The sequence below is a fragment of the Oncorhynchus nerka genome, linkage group LG10 (assembly GCF_034236695.1).
Source record: "Oncorhynchus nerka isolate Pitt River linkage group LG10, Oner_Uvic_2.0, whole genome shotgun sequence".
NCBI classification, from domain to species: domain Eukaryota; kingdom Metazoa; phylum Chordata; class Actinopteri; order Salmoniformes; family Salmonidae; genus Oncorhynchus; species Oncorhynchus nerka.
Genome location: NC_088405.1, coordinates 27,674,898 through 27,698,273, shown reverse-complemented (window position 1 = coordinate 27,698,273; position 23,376 = coordinate 27,674,898). Strand labels below are relative to the sequence as shown.

Here is a 23,376-nt window from a genome sequence, read left to right as displayed (position 1 = left end):
TACATTGTTTACTTGATAAGGAAAGTGTATGCACATGACCATACTTTTCAAAAACAGGCCATATGGCCTATATGGCCTGACTTACAAACAGAACATTTAGAACACCAGAATAGGATATAGTATTGCCTAGAGGGCATAGAAATTCTTGAAAAATACACAACCATACAGACTCAATATAATTTCAAAGCACATTGTTTGTTTGGCCTATTTAAAAAAAGTGGTACATTCAAATATGAACAGATAAGTTGGATAAAGATCAACTGCTGTTTTTTTTTGTGGGTTTTTTTCCTCCAGTTTTCAGTTTTCTGTAGCACAGTGATACACAGCAATGAGAGTTTTCCATGACTCCGCACCACCTCGGAAGAACAGCTAGACTGCCATGTTCTGAGCTGGTTTGAGCCGATGACAATACTGTCATTCTTGAATACTTCTTAACCCAAGGCGTTCCTATTGTTTTCCTGGCATAGTTCACCCAAAATAAACATTTACATGATTTTCTACTCAATTTATGTTGCAGAGGTTTGGAAGGAACTTCCATGCTAGGATATACCTTGTTGAGAGCCATTTATTAGGCCGAGGAAGCTAATGCCAGCCAGAGGCTGCTGAAATGAATGAAATAACCTAAATATGCACAACATATAAACTGTCTAAGTCAAGGTTAGAAGAAAATCATGTACATTTGTATTTTCGGTGAACTCTTCCAAATGTAGGCCTAAATACACATACATGTCAGAAAATTGGCAACATACTCTCGATGTTTCTTCCTTCAAATCTACAAAATATATCCAAAATGTGTCTATTATATCCACATGGCTTATTGGTTGTCTATTAAAGCTGTACACTCACCTGTTCTGCAGAAGGAAATTCAATGGTAAAGATTGCCTATACTGAGATTCATGTTTTGTCGGGTGAACCAATGACGCACTGGAGGAGGCTATCCAGTTGCCCGGATAACTATTCCATATGGATTTGGCAAATAATGATACTGCCACTAATTCATGTTGATTAAAAATAAATAAACAAGTTTAGATATTTAATGCGTTTTTAACGTAATTCTTGTCCTACACACCCCTCCAATTGCCACAATCACTTTCTGTCGGGCGTATTTTGTCTGCTGTGCAGCGCCTCCCCAACTGGTTGTTGGTCACTTTGACAAATTCCTGGACGTGAGCAGATCAGTTTAAGCGACTCTTGATTGTAACGGTAACGCAGTGAATATTTCACAAGTTGATCAATCTACTACCACCGTCAAACGTATTTTTATTTTTTAACATATTTGGCAACAGTGAGTTGAAAACCATGGTCGTCTCGGGGTCAGTTTGGTGTTGGGCTCTTTTGACTTGCATTTTAATCTCTTTTTACAATACGTTGACGGCATACGCTGAAATAAGTTGGCCAGCGAGTTCCACGACGACGAACGTTTGGTTTAACCGTATGGATAAATTGCCTCTGGAGCTGCGCGCAAACCTAAAATCCGCATGGGTCAAAGTCCCAAAGTATATCGACAAGGAATCCACATTTTCCAGAGATTTTAGAATGGAAACAATTGATGGAAAAGCCGTAGTTCCAAAAGGTGAGGAGAAATTGCCAAAGGACTTGGACGGAGTTATTGGGAAAGTGCCACCAGACGCTGTATCTACTGTCAGAGATAAAAAGGCGCCAAACCGTTCCAAGCATTTTACTGCTGACAGCAAAAAGTCTGACAGTTCCTTTGAAGTTAAAGACGGTACATTTGATTCAAGTAACCGTACGAGGACAAAGCGAAGCACATCATTTGGCGAATATTCGGACAGGGGTCAAATTGGAGGTCCTGGTGACGCATTTTCAGCCGAGAAGCTTGTGGAGCCTTTACAAGGCGTTTACAGTTCGAGGACAGAATACCGACGAACTGGGGAGGACGCAAGAACTAGCCCGAGGCAAAGTGAGCCGCTTCTGGTTACCTCCACTTTCCCTCTGTCCGGAGACTCTGCGCACAACCAGGCAATGGGGCACTGGGTTGGAGAAAACAGCAGCGTGAGTTAAAATCAAAGTTAATAATGTACAAATGGTGTGCATCTCTAAAGACGATGTTTAACTCAACATTTTAATCTCTTACTCAATGTATCACCTGCAGTATATTTCAAAAGCCGAGCGTTCAAGTTGCGCATCATTACGCACAGCTTTTTCACCCCGCGCGAAATAATGCATGGTTTTATTGTCAATTATACTCAGAGGGAGCATTTCTCTGAATCATTTAAAGACATGATATTATTCATGTATAACATGTCTGTCTCGTGATTGAGGTTACTTTGCTTTATGGCTAATTAATTATTAGTGCACAGGGGCAGACAGTGACCTGTGAAACATTGTCCTCCTCCTTTTCTCTTTTCAACAGCTCATGTCTAAGACAAATACAACATTGTAAAACTCTGCTGGTGATAGAACTCACCACTATAATTGGGCCTCTGTTGCCTCCCTGTTGTGCCATATGTCTGCATCTTCTCTGCTGTCTGTCTGTCTGTCTGTCTGTCTGTCTGTCTGTCTGTCTGTCTGTCTGTCTGTCTGTGCTTCTCCTTGTTCTCCTCTGTTGTCACTCTGTCTGTCTTTGCTTCACCTTGTACTCTGTCTGTCACTCCTAAGTGTTAATGGCTATTACATATAGAGCCAACATATTAAGAAACTGGCAGTACATCTGTGTCTCTCTGTTTTCTTCCTACCTCCACTGCACTCACTTCTGAGCTGTCTCTGCTAAGCCTAGCATCCTTTATCACATCACTGGTACCAGAAGACCAGAGGACCACACTGCCTGTACTGGGCCCAGCAACATCCTGGTTGTGAATTAATAAACATATTTATTATATAAAGACGAACAATTACTGAATAAATGCCTAATAGATGACCATTGGCCCATAATACCTTATGAAAGCACCCCCCATGCTAAGGGTTAATTACTATTACATATATAATACAGAGCCAAACTATCAATAAACTGGCAGGACATCTGGGTCAGAGTGAGTGTTTCTCTCTCTGTTCCCCCTACCTCCACTACACATGACTGCTGCAGCAGCTGAGATGTCTGTGCTGTAAGCCTAGCATCACTGGGACCAGAAGAGCAGGGGACAACACTGCCTGTGCGGTGCCCAGGAACATCCTAGGGTAACACTTTAAAATAAAGTGTTACCCATCCTAGTTGTGAATGAATAAACACAAATATTAGCCAAAGAACAAAATCACAGAATGAATACCTTATAGATCACCATTTGCTCATTTAGTACCTTATAACAGTATAAATTCATATTTCAAATTAGTGCCTGACGCGTTCCCCCCTGCCTACTTTGCTAAGTGTTTAAATATTAGGCTACATATCATTTAATAGAAGAAAACAGAGCGAGAGCGAGGAGAGAGAGAGCGAGAGCGAGGAGAGAGAGAGAGAGAGAGAGAGAGCCAGATCCTTAATGCTTTGGCTGCAGCCGATGGCTACATTAAGGACCTGGCTGTCTCTCTCCCTCCCTCTTTATCTATTTTATTATATTGAATTCAATACAAAACCTTCTGTGTTTGTCATAGAGTGATGCCGGAACTAGTTTATGTGGATGCGGATAGATTCCCTGTGTATGCGTATCTTTCTGCAAAGAAATGACAGGCCTTTCAGCGAATGAAATCGGCGGTAAAATATGCAAGGACTTTCCAGCCTCCAGTGGCGGTGGCTATGCTCTGTGATTCAACAACAGAGTCACTTGTTACTACAGCTCCTAAACTACGACCCACTCGCTGGCTGAAGAGACTGAGATTTAGAAGCAAATCAACTTTAATAGAACAATTCAAATACACAGATAGTCCCCGAATTGACCTTTAACGGAGGATTATTGAGCAATTATTGTGCATTAATTCAGTGTTTCATTGTAATACATCATGACTGATATTTAATAAAAAGCAGTAGCACTGTATGTAATGTCTTATACAGTAGATGGCTATTGGGTTATGTGTTATAAAAGCAAGTCTAATGATTTTTTAGGTTATTGCCTGTCATATTTGTTCCCCGAATCCCCCATTCTCTAATTAGGCCTAAGTGTTAATTAGCCTACTATTTCATACAATATTCAGCCAAAATGTTAACTGATAGCATTAGGCTTAATCTGTGTCAGTGTCTGTGTGTCCTTCTCTGTTTTCTCCCTACCTTGACTGCACTGTAGCAGCAGCTGATCGGTTGGCGCTAAGCATAGCATAATCAGTCACAGCACTTGGACCAGCAGAACCAGAACCTTTAGAAAATAAGTTTAGTTCACACATTTAGCAGCGTCCGCCTCAAGATACTTTGTTTGGTCTCCAATTTTTTCGGCTCCACCTTTCTGTTTTATACGATCCATGATCTGGGATGCCTGATGACAGAAAGTCAGATCGGGTCTCTTTGCTAATGTACATTTTTGCATGGCCTTAGCTCAGCCAATCAGAAAACCAGAAGGGCCCATCTTTTTAGAGGGGGGGGGGGGGGGGGCAGCCATTGCCCACTGCTCAAATATATTATTATGCAACAGAAAAATTGTCAATTTTTTAAATAAAAAATCTTAACAGGCCGATGGGCCGCCGGCTGTGCCCCTTTTTTTTGTTGTCAATTTTGAACAACCCACCCAACACAAAGATGGTTCGGTGCGAACTGTGAGCGTACCTTTTGGAGTGGACTAAATGAATGAAGAAAATGTGTTGCAAGCATACAGTGAAATATTACTCCATACAACTAAAGCTCAGAATGAGCACTGTGCCTCCAAACCAGAGACAAATTAATCCGTTTTTGGCACTGATATAACTATTCTATCTCATTCCATTATAGAGAAAAACATATTCATAATAGATTAAATACTCTTATAAACAACAATCTGCACAGACAACAAACAATCATTTTGTGCAAAAAAAATCCAAGTTACACAGGCCCACTGGGCTAAAAATGAAGCAGCCCGTCAGGCATTTGCCCAAAATGCCAAATGACCAGTTCGCCCCTGGGCTGTTGGCTACCCAGGGTATACTCTGCGGAGTATTTCAGCTTTATACAATTTATTTAATGCCTCCTTTGTCCATGGCATTTGGCCCACTGTTGTAATTTCAAAATTAGTCCAAGTGTCAACATCAGTAAGGTATGGCAATAGTAGGAGAAATAGGTGTGGTCTAATCTACACTGAGTGTATAAAACATGAATAACACCTGCTCTTTCCATGACAGACTGACCAGGTGAATCCAGGTGAAAGCTAAGATCCGTTATTGATGTCACTTGTTAAATCCACTTCAATCAGTGTAGATGAAGGGGAGGAGACAGTTTAAAAGAAGGATTTTTATGCCATGAGACAATTGAGACATGAATTGTGTACTGTATGTGTGCCATTCAGAGAGTGAATGGGCAAGACAAAATATTTAAGTGCCTTTGAATGGGATATGGTAGTAGGTGCCTGGCGCACCTGGTTGTGTCAAGAACTGCAACACTGCTGGGTTTTTCATGCTCAATAGTTTCCCATGTGTATCAAGAATGGTTTACCACCCAAATGACACCCTGCCAACTTGACACAACTGTGGGAAGTTGGAGTCAACATGGGCCAGCATCCCTGTGGAACATTTTTGACACCTTGTAATGTCCATGCCCCGACGAATTGAGGCTGTTCTGAGGGCAAAAGGGGGTGCAACTCAAAATTAGGAAGGTGTTCTTAAAACCAGTTAAATGTAACTAAATGTAATCAAAAATGTAATCTACATAGTCCCCCAAAGTAATTATTTATCTTGAGAGGGCCATAAACAATAATTAGTAATCCTGCATACTCCAAGAAAGGTTAAAATTTCACCTTTCTGGTACATTTTTTGGGGGTGTAGTCACTTTGGAGGACACACGCTCAAATACACAGTAAAAATATGATACAAATATGAAATATTTTATATGATGTATTTCCTATTCAATACAACTGTATGATTAAGGCCTGAAATTACTTATATGCTTTCTAAATATATCACCTTCCTTATAACTGTAAAACACATATTTGTATGTTTAGTGTTAGAGAAAATGTGCATATTTGATAAAAGATCTCTCTTGATGAAAACGTCTGCCCCCATCGCAGTGAACGTATCACATAGCTGTAGCTTGGCTTCCTGAACTCGTTGGGAACTCGCCTTTCATCAGATATTAATATTCTCCCTCTATGACAAACAAAAAGGGTTTTATGTTTAAAATATATGAATTATCTTAGATTACTGGCTATAAATTGATCTATGAATGTGCTACTGCGACGAAACCACTCTCTCCTGCTGCAATATTTTGCTAGTGGGCTCCCAAGTGGTGCAGCAGTCTAAGGCACTGCATCTCAGTGCTAGAGGCGTCACTACAGACCCTGGTTCGATTCCAGGCTGTATCACAACCGGCCGTGATTGGGAGTCCCATAGGGCGGCTCACAATTGGCACAGCGTTGTCCGGGTTAGGGTTTGACTGGAGTAGGCCATCATTGTAAATAAGAATTTGTTCTTAACTGACTTGCCTAGTTAAATAAAGGTTAAATAGAGCACGTGAGTAGTGTTCAGCCAGGAGTTGATGGAAAGTTGGAAGAGCTAATGAAATGGTAGAAGGGACATCCCAGGTTCAAGTGGTGTCAGATTTCACATCCCGCTTCACACAGGCCAAATATACATACGCCTGTGTCCGTGAGAATCAGGGCTGTCGCTCAATGCAATCCAATTAGATATATGACGATTTATAAGCAAAGATGCTGGTCAGAACCGGTACCAGAACCATACAGGTTCCCAAAACGGGACATCACATCTAAGATGTTTTGATGTTTTTTTATTAACTGTGTGGTTTGAGCCCTTAATGCTGATTGGCTGAAGGCCGTGGTATATCAGTATGACAAAGCATTTATTTTTACTGCTCTAATTACATTGGTAACCAGTTTATAATAGCATTTAAGCACCTTGGGGGTTTGTGGTATATGGCCAATATACCACAGTTAATGGCGTTGCGTCTTGCCTAAGAACAGCTCTTAGCGATGGTATATTGGACATATACTACACCCCCTCGTGCCTTATTTCTTAAGTCTACTCAGTGTATAATAGGTTACCGCAGTATGTAAGTGTGGCAGTCATTGACACTGTAGTCCAAACTGTTTAGGGGTCTATTGGAACGTTTCACTTTCTGTAGTCTCTGTGTAGCAGATGTAGTTCAGTGAACTACACCTTGCCTGGGTAACTTTGCCAGAGAGCTGAAGACTCATGTTAGAGCTCAGGGATATTGCCATAGCTCAGTGGGCTACCGTGGTATTGAGGCGCACATACAACCGGGGGTTGGATACTTGATTGATTACATTATACACCACCGTGGAAGGCTGGAACGAAGACCATGTTACTCTGTGAATGTTCACCCACAATGTCTTAATGACATAGTATTATACGTTTGTGGGGTTGATGACAGACTGCTTTGTGGTTATTGAATAGTGTTAGTCTAATTATTCCTGTCAGTACAGTGTAAAAAAAAATGTGATTACTCACTCATTGTTACACTGCACTTGCCATGTGTTTAGGGTTAGAGTTAAGATTAGAGTTAGGGTAAGGGTAAGGACAAGGGTAAGGATTACAGTTGTAAGTGCAGTGTAACAATTTGTAATTACAATACTTTTTACACTGTACTTACAGGAATACTTGTACAGTAATAAGGGCACTTAGAGTGTTAGCCTTCCACTCCTATAACTATATTTGTACTCCTCCAAATGACACTTCTATTTGCTTTTATCATGAATGATTTGTGTGAAGGGACCATAATGCAGAACATCACTGTGGGGCCTCAGCACTTCCACAGCACTCAGATTCATTTGGCTTCACAAAGTGCATTTAAAGTCAATGCTGCACTTCTGTTGCACGCAGACACACACACACACACACACACACACACATAGGCACACACACACTCATTATGTTATGGACTTAATCAGAGATGAAGCAGGCGGTGAATCAAATTTGACAAGCTTGCATGTAAGGAATTATGAATAACTGTCAAAGCATAGTAATATTGAGGAGTATAGCTTAATTTGTTGTTATTGTTTATCTATTTATTTTCATTGACAGGAGATATTATGATGTTCCCCATCTTTTCTTCACTCAAATCTCACCTTCAGTTAAATCATGATCCTTTCAACATAAAATTGCAGAGGTTTTGACATTATATAATCTCAAAATGCAACTGTTTGAATGTACAGGTACTGTATATACCAAATTCTTCTACTGACACCTTATGGATGCCAGAATCTACAGAACCTTGTTAACTAAAATATAATGTTGTCATGTGGCATCCCTTACAATGGTGCATGAGCCACACACAGGCACCTGCCTGAAGCAAAATAATGCTATCATGTTCTAAGCTGAGCGAGGTCGTGAAACACTACTCAGCCGATGTCTCGTAGTGCCATTCATACATCCATTATTTCTCAGGTGCTTGGAATGCAAGGGACTTATTATGGAGTAAGGAATCCTCATACACTTTGACGTTTTAAACATAGCAAGCATGGCTGTGTGGATTGGGGATAATGGAGTGTTGGCCTACAGCAAGCATTTAAAGACTAATGTTGTTCGCCAAGCTCAATCAATGCATAAGGGCTTTCACCAGAGTTATGCTTGGATGAAATTGGTACTTCACAGAATAACTTGTCATCACTCACAAAGACAAACAATCAATTCAATCCATATTTGTGATTAGGAAAGACCAAGGTCTTTCTATAGCTAAGCAATATATTTTTTGTTTGTCATTTGCTACTGTGTTTTTTTGTAGATGTCCTTTTGGAGATGTCCTTTTGATTACAATCAAGGCGGTGGGCTTTTAGCTAACTAAATGTAACCAATCAATATTTCACTGCAGGTGTTTGATGAAAATGATGTCTTATGAATATATGAATACATTAATGAGAGCAAAACTTGTCACATATTGTTCTGTCATAGGTGTTTATCTTCGTGATTTGCACAACTTGCTTTCACAGTCTGTTATTAATGTGTGCCTGATTATTAGGTTACCACAAATTCAAATGTTTGAGGGGTGCCTCGAAACAGCAACAGTAATCAGAGTGAGCATCACCAAATGTGTTCAGCTAATGAAAATACAGCTTTTCTAAATGACTTATTTTCTGCATCTCTTTTTATGTTATTCCAATCCGAGAAGGCAATGTACCAGTTTTAACAATGAATCAACTTGAGATGTATTTCAGTGGCCTCTGAATTGCCTGTGCTTGCCAGTGCAGTGAAATGGGTTGCAATCTGGAGAGAACAACAGAGGCACAGTCACAGTCTTTCTTCTCCTGCTACCTGCCAGCTTTGTGCTGTTTGACAAGTCTTTCTCAGTGGCACTGCAGATCCAACTAGTGTGTTGTGCATCAGGGGCCCAATTAAATGAATGTGTTTGCCACAATGTCTAGACCAGGGCTCTCCTACCCTGTTCCCGCAGAACTATCATCCAGTAGGTTTTCATTGCAACCCTAATCTAGCACACCAGATTCTAATTATTAGCTGGTTGATAAGTTGGACCAGGTTAGTTACAACTGCGGCTGGAGTGAAAACCTACAGGAGGGTTGCTCTCCCGTAGTGGAGGGTAGCTCTCCCGTAGTGGAGGCTGCTAAGGGGAGGATGGTTCAATATAATGGCTGGAATGGAGTGAAAGAAATGGTATCAAACGCATTCCATTCACTCCATTCTGGCCATTATTTTGAGTTGTCCTCCCCTCAGCAGCCTCCTCTGCTCTCCAGGAACAAGGTTGAACACCCCTGGTCTAGACCTATGAGCCATATGTTTTTCAATCTTTTGATGCATTCAGACCCCTCCCTACCTCATCTTTTAAGGAATCAGGTCACGACTGGCCTCTCTCACGATCAAGTCTGTTTTTCTTTAGTGGAGATGTTGATGGCTATAGAGTAAAACGGAGTTTGGGGAAAATGCGGTGGTGTTTAAAACCTCGCCATTAGCTGGTGTACGTTAATGGATTGATTTAATTGTTAATGAATGAACCTATTACAGTGAAACAAGGCTATGCCTGCTGGGAAAGATAATATATGTGAAATCAGGATATTTAGTTCCAATACACCAGATAGTCTTTCAGACCTTTTCAACATTTACCAACTTGGATATTTAAAGGTAATAAAGAAACAAATCAACAATTATTACCAGGAATGAATATACAAGTAAAGGTGAGTAAACACACACTATGGTGGCCCAGTGGACTCTTTTTACTAGTGGAGTATGCTAGTGGAGGTGAGTAAACACACACCACGGTGGCCCAGTGGACTCTTTTTACTAGTGGAGTATGCTACTGGAGGTGGGTAAACACACACCACGGTGGCCCAGTGGACTCTTTTTACTAGTGGAGTATGCTAGTGGAGGTGGGTAAACACACACCACGGTGGCCCAGTGGACTCTTTTTACTAGTGGAGTATGCTAGTGGAGGTGGGTAAACACACACCACGGTGGCCCAGTGGACTCTTTTTACTAGTGGAGTATGCTAGTGGAGGTGAGTAAACACACACCACGGTGGCCAAGTGGACTCTTTTTCTCCCAAGATATGGCTTATGTATTTGTTATGATATGCAAAATCCTGTACATATTCATGAGTATGCAGAGTAGCAGTACACTAGCTCCTATTACGTTGAACTTTTCAGGGAACTTGAAAGGTAACTTACACATGGTATTGCTTCTGAAGTGGATTTTTTGCGAAGTATATTACAAAGAACCTGATAGTTGACTGATATTAACTGGGTGTCCCTGGAAGTTAATTTAAATTGTATGTTTGGCCCCTCAGGATACTCTTGAGTCCAACAGAAAAGTGTCTGCAGTCTTCTATCACAGTGTTCCACATTTCTCATACAAAATGCCCTTTTTAAGATGAATGATCATATCGCTCCACTACCTATCCCATTAGAATGAAGTGATATTTGAGGGATGCAATCTTCTTACAGTACGATCCAGTGGGAGAGAGAAGGATAAACTAAGTATGATTGGAGGCATGTAGTTGGAAAGCATCACAAGTCCTATATGATCCTTAGGGAGGGAGAATGTCTAGGACCTGGATCTATCACTCATATTGTTTCTAGTTTTAATGAAATAGCAGGAAACAGGCTGTCCTCTCTACCTCTGTTACAGAAGTAGGATCATAATTTGAACCAGTTTACTACAGCAGAATTGTTTTTATTATTTTGTGGATTATAATTAATGGTCATTTTTGTGACGGTTGATAAATTCTTAGTAAGACTAAATCAAGTCTGAAATTGCAAAGTGGAAATTACAAACTTCTGAAACCTTTTTAAATCTCAAATACACACCAATGTTTAGTTATCCTGCAACAGGATGCTCAAATTAAGATCCTGTATCTGCAAATGAAATACCCTGGTATTTACTGGTGCAGTCCATGCTTGACTGCTGCTTGGCCAACTCTAGCTACATGAGTTACTCTTGACTTAACCTCATCCCCAGGATAATTGCTCTTGCACATACCAGTTCAACAGATAGAGAGCCAGCTGGTGGGCGAGCATACTATTGACCAGCATTTCTTCAATCAATCATTATGCCCCTGATTAGGTGTGTTAGCGCTGGGCTGGAACAAATACCTGGGCATCCTATAGATCTCCAGGACCAGGATGTTTCTCCATTTGCACTGAATGTAGTGATTCAAACCGTGTTAAAGGAAAGCGTCTGTCATAAAAACGCAAATCCAAGTTAAGAGCCGACTGTAATCGGCCAATATGGAAATGTTCTGTTCTGTTTTTGATGATGTGAAGTGTTGTAAGATGTAAGAAATCAGTGTATAGGCTGGGGTATTCTGTGAGACCAAGTAATAATCTCAATTTGCCCTCTGCAGCTTTGTGTTGCCTCATCCAAGCAAAGAGAACACTTTGAATTTCAGAGTTTCCGTCCTTGGCTGGAAACCAATAGTGATCTAGTAGCACAGAGAATTGATTTTGTCAGAAGTGTGCTTGTCCGTATGTATGTGTGTGTGTGACAGAGAGGGAGAGAGAGAGAGAGAGAGAGATGTGTCCAGCTGGTATCACAATGTATATCAAAATTAAATTATGGCTAGAACACCTCTGTTGCCATGGAGTCTGTCCATTCAAGCATCTCCAAAGAATCTAAATCTCTGCAAACAGCTCTTTTCTTTGGTATACCTTTTATGTCTCTGTCTGCTTTCACGTTCCACAAAACATACAGGATTGGAATTCATGGTTCCATAACAAAACCAGGCACTTGGATAAGCCAATTAAAACAAAACAAAAAACAAGAATAGAATGTTAAGATAAAGGAATGACTGATCTCCACAGAGAGTGGGAGCCAATCTGAAAATGATTGGTTGACTTTCCTGGGGCAAAGTTCTCCCCACATCAATAAAACATAAACATGAATAAATGCACTGCTTTCGGCCTTTCCTGGGTCCTTACTTAATTTCATGTATGCAAGTGAGTGATGATATGCATTGAAATGTGTATTTATCTAGAAGGCTCAAAATAATTTTAGTTGCCATTATTGTTTGTTTTGTTTTGGATATTTACATAAATGCAATAATGCATCATAAAAACTCTTGAATTTGGCATGTGCCTTTTGCGACATCAATAGTCAAGCATTGCAGATACAGTATGTTAGAGGTTCATTGCTGCTCGGTCCCTGGTGGCTGCAGTATTTGCATGTATAGTAGTTGTTCTCGATTGACATGAACTGCAGTTGCGTTGCCTACCAATAATGAGAGAGACGTAGGAACATTTTGTCTCCAATGATGTACCCGTGATGAATCCACTTAGCGACAATTTCTCCTTCTAGTTATCTGCCTGGGCAGCATGCTGCCCTGCGGTGGATTGCTGTTGACCCAATTCTATGGGTCAGTATATTTAACAGTCATGAAGCCAATGGGGAGAAACAACAGATATGTGGAAAATTCTCTCACAATTTAGACAGCATTGACTAAATGGATGCTTAGCCTGAACCCAAATCTTGGCCTGACACTTGTGTGAGGGTCAATTACACCCAAATCAACAGATCATCGCACATGGATTTGTATGATTTGTTCTTCATTAGGCTAATGGTGGGTGAAATCATGAAACTTATGACAATGATGTCACAATGTAATTGTCACCACACATGCCTCTGGCATCACTTAAGCTGTTAAAATGAAGGACAACCAATGCCTTTTGGTATGATATGATATGGCGTCATTATATTCCCTCCAGAAAGAGGTTTAGTTGGCAGTTGAAATCTTATTACAGACAGATGTAATTTACCATGTGAAGTGTCAGGCTCCGTTGCCACTGACCCATCATAACCAGCAAAACATGAAGAAATGAATAGGGATGAGGGTTGTTCGGTTGTCCCCATAGGAGAACCCTTTGAATAAGTCTTGATGGTTCTCGGTAGAACACTTTTGGTTCCAGGTAGAACCCTTTTGGTTCCAGGTAGAACCCTTTTGGGTTCATGTACTATCCATTCTAGAACCGAAAAGGGTTATCCTATAGGGACAGCCGAAGAACCCTTTTGGAACCTTTTTTTCAAAGAGTGTAGGCTACACTGTTTGGTGGACATTTTTTCCTCCTCGTGTTTTTCAGAGGCAATTAGTTCGAACATCAGAGCCATTTAACTAAATCTATATTCCAAATTGATTCTGACTCTGGTGTTGGTCCTTGCAGACATGGCGCATTTAGTTATGCAAATGGTTATCTTTCTCCTTGATTGGTTAATTAACCTGGAATGGAGATAGTCCATGCCTAGCAGAGCCGTCGTTTGATGGGTAAATTGTGGGTCAATTGGGTTTTTAGCATTTTGGTGTCGGGCTGGAGGCATGGCATTGTTCTTTAACTCTTGTGTGGCTTCTTTGGTTTAATGACTCGTTCTATGGGTCCCATAAGGTTAATGTGTTTAAACTCACTGTAATTGAGCTTTCGACCTCTCTTTCAGTCCCCATTTTTTATTCATGATGCTACGGCACATTGTTGCTCCTCTCTTGATATTTATCTTCTACTCTCTCTATCTCTCTCCCGATCTCCCCCTTCACTCTCTCTCTTTCTCTATCCCCCCTTTTACCCTCTCTTCCTCTCTCTATCCCCCCTTCACTCTCTATCCCCCTCACTCTCTATCCCCCTTCACTCTCTATCCCCCACTCTCTCTCTCTCTCTCTCTCTCTCTCTCTCTCTCTCTCTCTCACTCACTCACTCACTCACTCACTCACTCACTCACTCATCTATTTAGGGCTCCCGAGTGGCGCAGCGATCTAAGGTACTGCATGTCAGTGCTAGAGGCGTCATTACAGACCCTGGTTTGATCCCTCTCTCTCTGTAAGATCCACTTCCGGCCAAGTTTCAGACTCCCGGTTTTTGACTCAAATGTCTTGGTACTTGGTCAATTTCATGATGCCGTTGGCAGTGTTGGAAAATGTAACTAATTGTCATACTTGAGTAAAAGTAAAGATACCTTATTAGAAAATGTCTCAAGTTAAAGTGAAAGTCACCCAGTAAAATACTACTTAAGTAAATGTCTAAACGTATTTGGTTTTAAATATACTTAAGTATCAAAAGTACATGTAAATCATTGTAAATAAGACTTTGTTCAGAACTGACTTGCCTGGTTAAATTAAGGTTAAATAAAAAATAATTGCTCAAATATACTTAAGTATCAAAAGTGTTCCTTATATTAAGAAAACCAGACGACACCATTTGTTTGTGTTTTCAATTTACAGATCACCAGAGGCACATCACTCAGACATAACTTACAAACAAAGCATTTGTGTTTGTGGGTCCGCCAGATCAGAGGCAGTAGGGCCATTTTACTGTACTGCTAAGCATTCAAAATGTAACATGTACTTTTGGGTGTCAGAGAAAATGTTCGGGGTAAAATGTAAACTATTTTCTTTCGGAATGTAGTGAAGTAAAAATAAAAGTAATCAAAAATATAAATAGTAAAGTACAGATACCCCCAAAAACGACTTAGTAGTACTTAAAGTATTTTTACTTAAGTACTATATTTTTTATTTTTAAGGGGTGGATCAGCTTTAATATTGTGAATAGATTGTTGTTCCATCAATGTAATTGTCTGCTTAATTTCCAATCCCCCATTTTCTTTTGGGGGGGGTAAATATATATATCCATATACATAGATATGTACATACCCACAGATTTTTTAGAATATACCTTCACTTTTCCCTGCAAACCCTACCACCCCTCCCCCAATTGGAGTAAACTAATAAACAATAACACTTAGGCTTCTATCTTCAGCATATACATCCTATACACATTTTACAGACACAATCTATTTTGCAATAGTTCTATTTTGTTTGTTTTTAGTCCTACCTCTATTTCTGATGTCCATCCAGTCTGATTTCTATTTGCTGCTGTGCTATTTCACAAAATATCTGAACCTATATACATTTTACATTGGTTATGTTGTTGTTATTAGTCCCACCCTTCAGCTCCATTCAACCCCTCCCATCTACTGTATCTCTTAACACCATCCATTTTGGATTTCTATTTGCCATATATTTTTCAACTGTGCTGTGATGCTTCACAAAAGTACTGAACCTTTCTATTCTCATAGCTTCTACAGATTGTAAATTAAAGATAAATTTTTTTGCTAAAATAATTATTATATTATTGATTGATTGACTATGACTTTTCAAATCACCCAGTATTGCTATTTGCAATGTTAGTTCAAGGTAAATGTTGCAATTCTTCAGCCATTCCTGGACCTGTGACCAAAAACGAGCTACATATGGACAAAACCAAAATAAATGATCTAATGGCTCTGCCTCCTCGCAGCAAAATCTGCAGAGCTAAGAAGGTTGTATCCCCCATATATACTACCTTTCAAAAGTTTGGGGTCACTTCGAAATTTCCTTGTTTTTGAAAGAAAAGCACATTTTTGGTCCATTAAAATAACATCAAATTATTCAGAAATACAGTGAATTTTGTAAATGACTATTTTTTATGGAATATCCACATAGGCGTACAGAGGCCCACTATCAGCAACCATCACTCCTGTGTTCCAATGGCACGTTGTGTTAGTTAATCCACGTTTATAATTTTAATAGTTTAATTGATCAGAAAACCCTTTCCAATTATGTTAGCACAGCTGAAAACTGTTGTTCTGGTTAAAGAAGCAATAAAATTGTCCTTCTTTAGTCTAGTTGAGTATCATGAGCATCAGCATTTATGAGTTCAATTACAGGCTCAAACTGGCCAGAAACAAAGACCTTTCTTCTGAAACTCGTCAGTCTATTCTTGTTCTGAGAAATTAAGGCTATTCCGTGCGAGAAATTGACAAGAAACTGAAGATCTCGTATAACGCTGTGTACTACTCCCTTCACAGAACAGCGCAAACTGGCTCTGTCACACCCTGATCTGTTTCACCTGTCCTCGTTATTGTCTCCACCCCTCCAGGTGTCGCTTGTTTTCCCCAGTGTATTTATCCCTGTGTTTCCTGTCTCTCTGTGCCAGTTTGTCTTGTATGTTCCAAGTCAACCAGGGTGTTTCCCGTTCTCCTGCTTTTTGCTATTCTCCTTTTTCTAGTCCTCCTGGTTTTGACCCTTGCCTGTTTCTGGACTCTGTACCCGCCTACCTGATCATTCCGCCTGCCCTGACCTCGAGCCTGTCTGCCACTCTGTACCTCCTGGACTCTGATCTGGTTTGGACCTTTTGCCAGGTCCATGACCGTTCTATTGCCTACTCCTTTTGGATTAATAAACATTGTAAGACTCCAACCATCTGTCTCCTGTGTCTGCATCTGGGTCTCGCCTTGATACTAGAATAGAAACCAGAATAGAAAGAAGAGTGGGAGGCCCCGGTGCACAATTGAGCAAAAGTACATTAGTATCTAGTTTGAGACAGATGCCTCACAAGTCCTCAACTGGCAGATTCATTAAATAGTACCCGGAAAACACCAGTCTCAATGTCAACAGTTAAGAGGCAACTCATTAGATACACTAATGTACTTGTCCTCTTGCTCAGTTGTGCACCGGGGCCTCCCACTCTTTCTATTCTGGTTCGAGACAGTTTGCTCTGTTTGTAACAAGTTTCAATACATTTTGGTAGGATTTCTATGTTGAAGATTGAAAAAGAATTTGGTGCATTTTTCCCCATATTCCACCCAGTTTGCTTTATTTTTATAATATTACACTGGATCTTGAATAAGTTCCTCCATTTATTTTTATTTTTCCTCCTTCTTATTCTGTGCCTCTATGGTACAGTTTTTATTGCTATCTAACTGGACTTTTAGTCCTTCAATTTCCTTTGTTAATATGGACTCTTTTGATCTAAATTGTATTTGTTTTATAGATGAGTACTGAATTGCGTTGCCTCTAAAGGCACATTTAAAAGTGTCCCATACAATAAAGGGATCTGCGGTACCTATGTTATGTCGGGAAAAAGTCTGTTCTAAATGATTCTGTCCTAGTTATAAACAACTTATCATCCAGTAGGCTTTGATTAAATTTCCAATATCCTCTCCCACGTGGAAATTCTGTAAGAGTAATATATATGCCAATTATGTAATGATCCGACCGCATTCTGTCCCCTATCAACACTTTAACTTTTGATGCCAGAGAGAATGACATAAGAAGGTAATCAAGACGACTAGCTTGATTAAGCCTCCGCCATGTATATCTCACTAGGTCAGGATATGTAAGCCTACATATCCACTAATTCTAATATATCCATGACATTCATGATTTCCTTAAGTGCCTGAGGGTGATAGTTTGTAGTGTGATTTCCTTTACGGTCCATAGAGGTATTAACATCCCCCACCATAGTGTAGAGTTGATCAATTGTTATATATTTTCAAAGAAGCTTGGATCATCATTATTTGGACCGTATAGGTTAATAAGCCATATCTGTTTATTGTCCAATAACATATTTAAAATAATCCATCTACCTTGATGATCTGTTTGGACAATTTCAACATTTGAAACAAAATTACTGTTAATTAGTATCACCCCCCCACCCTCCCCAGTCCTTTTTCCACAAAACTTCATCTAAAATTGTTAAATGAGTTTCCTGTAAACAATACATATTATATTCCTTCTCTTTTTGCCAGGTAAATACTGATTGTCTTTTCTTATTATCTGCAAGCCATTACAATAGTAACTGGCTATACTTACTTCACCACTTACCATAATGAGACACAACATTCCATTCTATTTATCAAAATATGTTTGTAAACATACCATTAAAAAGTAACATGACGATTGAGTGTCCATATAGCTGTACCATGATATTTACATTGCTACTAAGTAAATCTCCAATTGGTCCCCAATTGATTTGTATTACATATAGTCATTAATAAATATATGTGTGTACTGTATATATATATACAGTATATGTATATTTTTTAAATCCTGTTTATCTTATTTTCCATAATTAGCTATTCATATTAGTAGTAATATGGGCAATTTATGCAAAAGATTTTACGTCTCACCAGTCTCGCCATTACCAAATTTACATTATGGCAGGAATTATTATATTAGCAAACAATTATTGTGAATCATCGTATATTGTCCCTAACATCTTTTACTCCCTCGCAACAGTTGTGGGATACACACAAACCCACACACAGGGTTTCTGGGATAATGGTGTTGATGTGAGCCATTACCAGCCTTTCAAAGCACTTCATGGCTATGGACGTCAGTGCTACGGGTCTGTAGTTATTTAGGCAGGTTGCCTTTGTGTCCTTGGGCACAGGGATTATGGTGCTCTGCTTGAAACATGTTGATATTACAGACTCAATCAGAGACATGTTGAAAATGTGAGTGAAGACACCTGCCAGTTGGTCAGCACATGTCCGGAGACCACGTCCTGGAAATCCGTCTGGCCCCGCAGCCTTGTGTATGTTGACCTGATTAAAGGTCTTACTCATGTTGGCTACAGGGAGCGTGATCACACAGTTGTCCGGAACAGCTGATGCTCTCATGGATGCCTCAGTGTTGCTTTCCTCGAAGCGAGCATAGAAGTGATTTAACTCGTCTGGTAGGCTCGTGTCACTGGGCAGCTCGTGGCTGTGCTTCCCTTTGTAGTCTGTAATAGTTTGCAAGCCCTGCCACATCTGTCGAGCGTCAGAGCCGGTGTAGTATGATTCAATCTTAGCCCTGTATTGACGCTTTGCCTGTTTGATGGTTCGTCGCAGGCCATAGCGGGATTTCTTGTAAGCTTCCAGGTTTGAGTCCCGCACCTTGAAAGCGGCAGCTCTACCCTCTACCCTTTAGCTCAGTGTTGCCTGTAATCCAAGGCTTCTGGTTGGGGTATGTACGTACAGTCACTGTGGGGACGACGTCCTCGATGCACTTATTGATAAAGCCAGTGACTGATGTGGGGTATTCCTCAATGTCATCGGAAGAATCCCGGAACATGTTCCAGTCTGTGATAGCAAAACAGTCCTGTAGTTTAGCATCTGCTTCATCTGACCACTTTTTTATAGACTGAGTCAGTGGTGCTTCCTGCTTTAATTTTGCTTATAAGCAGGAATCAGGAGGATGGAGTTGTGGTCGGATTTACCAAATGGAGGGCGAGGGAGAGCTTTGTACGCGTCTCTGTGTGTGGAGTAAAGGTGGTCTAGAATTGTTTTCCCTCTGGTTGCACATTTTACATGTTGATAGAGATTTGGTAGAACTGATTTAAGTTTCCCTGCATTAAAGTCCACTAGGAACGCCGCCTCTGAGTGAGTGGTTTCCTGTTTGCTTATTTCCTTATACATCTGACTGAGTGCGGTCTTAGTGCCAGCATCTTTTTCTGGTAAATCAACAGCCATGAAAGATATAGCTGATAACTCTCTAGGCAAAGTAGTGTGGCCTGCAATATATCATAATATACTCTACTTCAGGCGAGCAAAATCTAGAGATTTCCTAAGATTTCGTGCACCAGCTGATGTTTACAAATATGCACAGACCCCGCCCCCCCCCCCCCCATCCCCCGTCTTACCGGAGTGTGCCGTTCTATCCTGCCGGTGCAGCATATTTCCCGCTAGCTGAATATCCATGTCGTCATTCAGCCACTATTCCGTGAAACATAGGATATTACAGTTTTTGATGTCCCGTTGGTAGGATATTCGTGATCGTACCTCGTCTAACTTATTGTCCAATGATTGCACGTTGGTGAGTAATATTGACGGTAACGGCAGCTTTCCTACTCGCCTTCTGCGGGTCCTGGCGAGGCATCCGGCTCTTCGACCTCTGTATCTGCGTCGCTTCCTCTTGCGAATAACTGGGATGTTGGCCCTGCCGGGTGTTTGGAGAATATCATGTGAGTCTTGCTTGTTGTTGAAAAATTCTTTGTCTAATCCGAGGTGAGTGATCGCTGTCCTGATTTCCAGAAGCTCTTGTCTAATCTGAGGTGAGTGATCGCTGTCCTGATATCCAGAAGCTCTTGTCTAATCTGAGGTGAGTGATCGCTGTCCTGATATCCAGAGATACGGTTGCAGAAACATTATTTACAAAATAAGTTACAAATAACGAGAAAAACCCCACATAATAGCACAATAGGTTGGGCGCCCGTAAAACTGCTGCCATTTCTTCCAGCGCCATTTTACGTCTAATGTCAATTGCTTCTGTTTCTTGGCCCAAGCAAGTTTCTTCTTCCTATTGGTGTCTTTTAGTAGTGGTTTCTTTGCAGCAATTTGACCATGAAGGCCTGATTCACTCAGTCTCCTCTGAACAGTTGATGTTGAGATGTGTCTGTTACTTGAACACTGTGAAGCATTTATTTGGGCTGCAATCTGAGGCTGGTAACTCTAATGAAGTTATCCTCTGCAGCAGAGGTAACTCTGGGTCTTCCTTTCCTGTGGCGGTCCTCATGAGAGCCAGTTTCATCATAGTGCTTGATTGGTTTTGTGCCTGTACTTGAAGAAACTTTCAAAGTTCTTGAACTTTCTGCATTGACTCATCTTCATGTCTTAAAATAATGATGGACTTTCGTTTCTCTTTGCTTATTTGAGCTGTTCTTGCCATAATATGGACTTTGTATTTTGTCAAATAGGGCTATCTTCTGTATACCACCACTAATTTGTCACAACACAACTGATTGGCTCAAACGCATTAAGAAGGAATGAAATTCCACGAATTAACTTTTAACAAGGCACACCTGTTAATTTAAATAAATTCCAGGTGACTACCTCATGAAGCTGGTTGAGAGAATGCCAAGAGTGTGCAAAGCTGTCAACAAGGCAAAGGGTGGCTCATTTAAAGAATCTCAAATACAGAATATATTTTGATTTGTTTCACACATTTTTGGTTACTTAACTATTATTATTTTTAACTAGGCAAGTCAGTTAAGAACAAAATCTTATTTTCAATGACGGCCTATGAACAGTGGGTTAACTGCAGTACATCATTCCATGTATAGAATATACCTTTATCAGAAAATGTTGAGACATCCATGCTTTTCTAAATGGAAAAATACAAACCACCATGACTTTTTACAGAAGGGGGGTCCTTAGAGGAGCCAATGATGTGCTTTGGTGAAGTGACATCACATGCAACTCCTCTGTGTGGTTCCCTTTCCCTCACATGCAGTAAAGCTAAGAGCTAGCTACTTAAATGCTCAGAAAGTCGTTAAATAATCTGTACATTTCTCCTTCAATAAAAAATGGAAACTCAATCTCTGGTAAATGAAGTTTTATTCAACATTAAACCAAATGTTCATGGAATTTGTTTTTAGTAAATTGCTCAACTGTGAAACTACAATTAAAGTGGGAGGGACCTGAAAGTCATAGGCAAGAGACAAGGAAGGCATCATTTTCTGTAATTCTTCAGTCATTTTGGCATGACTACTAATATGATTTATTTAAATATATTTTTGTAAAATGGCCGGAATGAATTCTTCTTTCAAGAAAACATAATTTCAGCTACTGTGAAGTACTAAAAACAATATAATTTTGAATCCAAACACCGCATTTCTAGTAGAAAACAGGCGTTTGTATGATTTTAGTAATTGCCGTTGTATAGTCCTTCTCCTCCTCATGTCTGACCCCTCTATCTGTCATGCACCTTAAGCATTAACAAAATAAATGGATAATGCCATTGGAGTGACAATAATGCATTGACACCATTTCACACTGCCCTCTGTGAATGTGTAGACATTTATGGCCCATATTTCCCTTCCCACAAACACTTTGTGTGCCCATCCACTGTGAAGACAAAACAACATAAGAGCAAAATAATGTACTTGTAGAGTACAACCATAACTAGTACTACAGCAATTGAATGCTTGTAGAACTAGAAAACCTAAATCAACACATTATTGGTTGAATACAGACTGTTCACATTTTTATGTTGCAGTCTGCACTATGAAAAGTTATCTGATTTTATATATTTGAAGGATAGAGAGAGTAGGAGAAAGAGAGGGGAGTTAGAGATTGAGCGAATGAGAGAAAGAAAGGCGGGAGGACTGGCTGTACTTCATTTTGTTGTTCACTGAACAATTTTCTGAATCCGCTGAGGGACTGTCACAAGACTTGACAGCTTGCATGGCTGTTCAGATCATTGCATCCAACAGACTGGCAGATCTAGACAACTTGTGGATCATTTGTCATTGTGCTGTCTTACGGAGATTATATTTTATGCTAATGTGGCAATCATAGTGCATATTCCATGCTGTTAGACACAGGTAATAAATGTTGTAAGTGAATTTGATTGCAGACGTACAGTAGATGTGCCTGCAATTGCATATAATTAAAGTGCTTTTGTTGTTATTTTTAGGTGATCCTGACCTTGACGAAGCAGTATGACTTTAACTTGGGTGCTTTCACTGAGAGTTCTCTGTGGAGGTAAGACTTCATGAACATGTTGTAATTCATATGTGCTGAACCTACTGTAGGGCTCTGTTCTAAAACAATTAGGGTTGCAAAGTTACTGGTAATGTACCAAAGTTACCAGAATCGTCTGTAATTTTGGTAATTAACAGGTAATCTAGGGTAAATTGTGTAATTTATGTATTCACATATAATATTACTATTTTTTATATCTTTGTCCATATTGTCCATAATTTTTTAGTGGATAGACCATATGGTTCAAGATAAAGTAGTGCAATTAATTTAAAAAGCATGTAATTATCAATGGCATTATTTTCAATTAACTGCATCTCTTCCAACTATTTACTTTTTCCAGACCTGCCACCAGTTTGGAGCCGAAACATTTACAAAAAAGACATACAGACATAGTAAAATAAATGAAAGTGTGTAAAATAAATAAATAAAGGATGTTGTTTGCTGAAACCCTCATAATAAACATCAATGTTATTCACTAAGTTGATGGTTTATATTTAGCATAATGTTTTACAGCTTTATCATTCTATTTTAAAAATAATTTCATTTCAATGTATTATTTTATACATTTTATATATTTTACATGTGATAAGGCTACAAACTTCTTGGAATAACCCTGGATTGTAA

The 23,376-nt window shown here is 39.8% G+C and overlaps 1 protein-coding gene across 1 annotated transcript in view; it reads left to right on the top strand.

Annotated features, from left to right (window-relative positions):
• The first annotated feature begins 1,165 nt into the window (after positions 1 to 1,165).
• The window catches only part of LOC115135091 (VPS10 domain-containing receptor SorCS3-like), a 52,677-nt gene continuing 30,466 nt past the window's right edge, over positions 1,166 to 23,376 (top strand). Inside the window, exons 1-2 of the mRNA XM_029669359.2 lie at positions 1,166 to 2,013; positions 22,685 to 22,752. Coding sequence (XP_029525219.1) covers positions 1,300 to 2,013; positions 22,685 to 22,752 — 782 coding nt within the window. The 5' untranslated portion in view covers positions 1,166 to 1,299. The remainder of the gene's footprint in view (positions 2,014 to 22,684; positions 22,753 to 23,376) is intronic.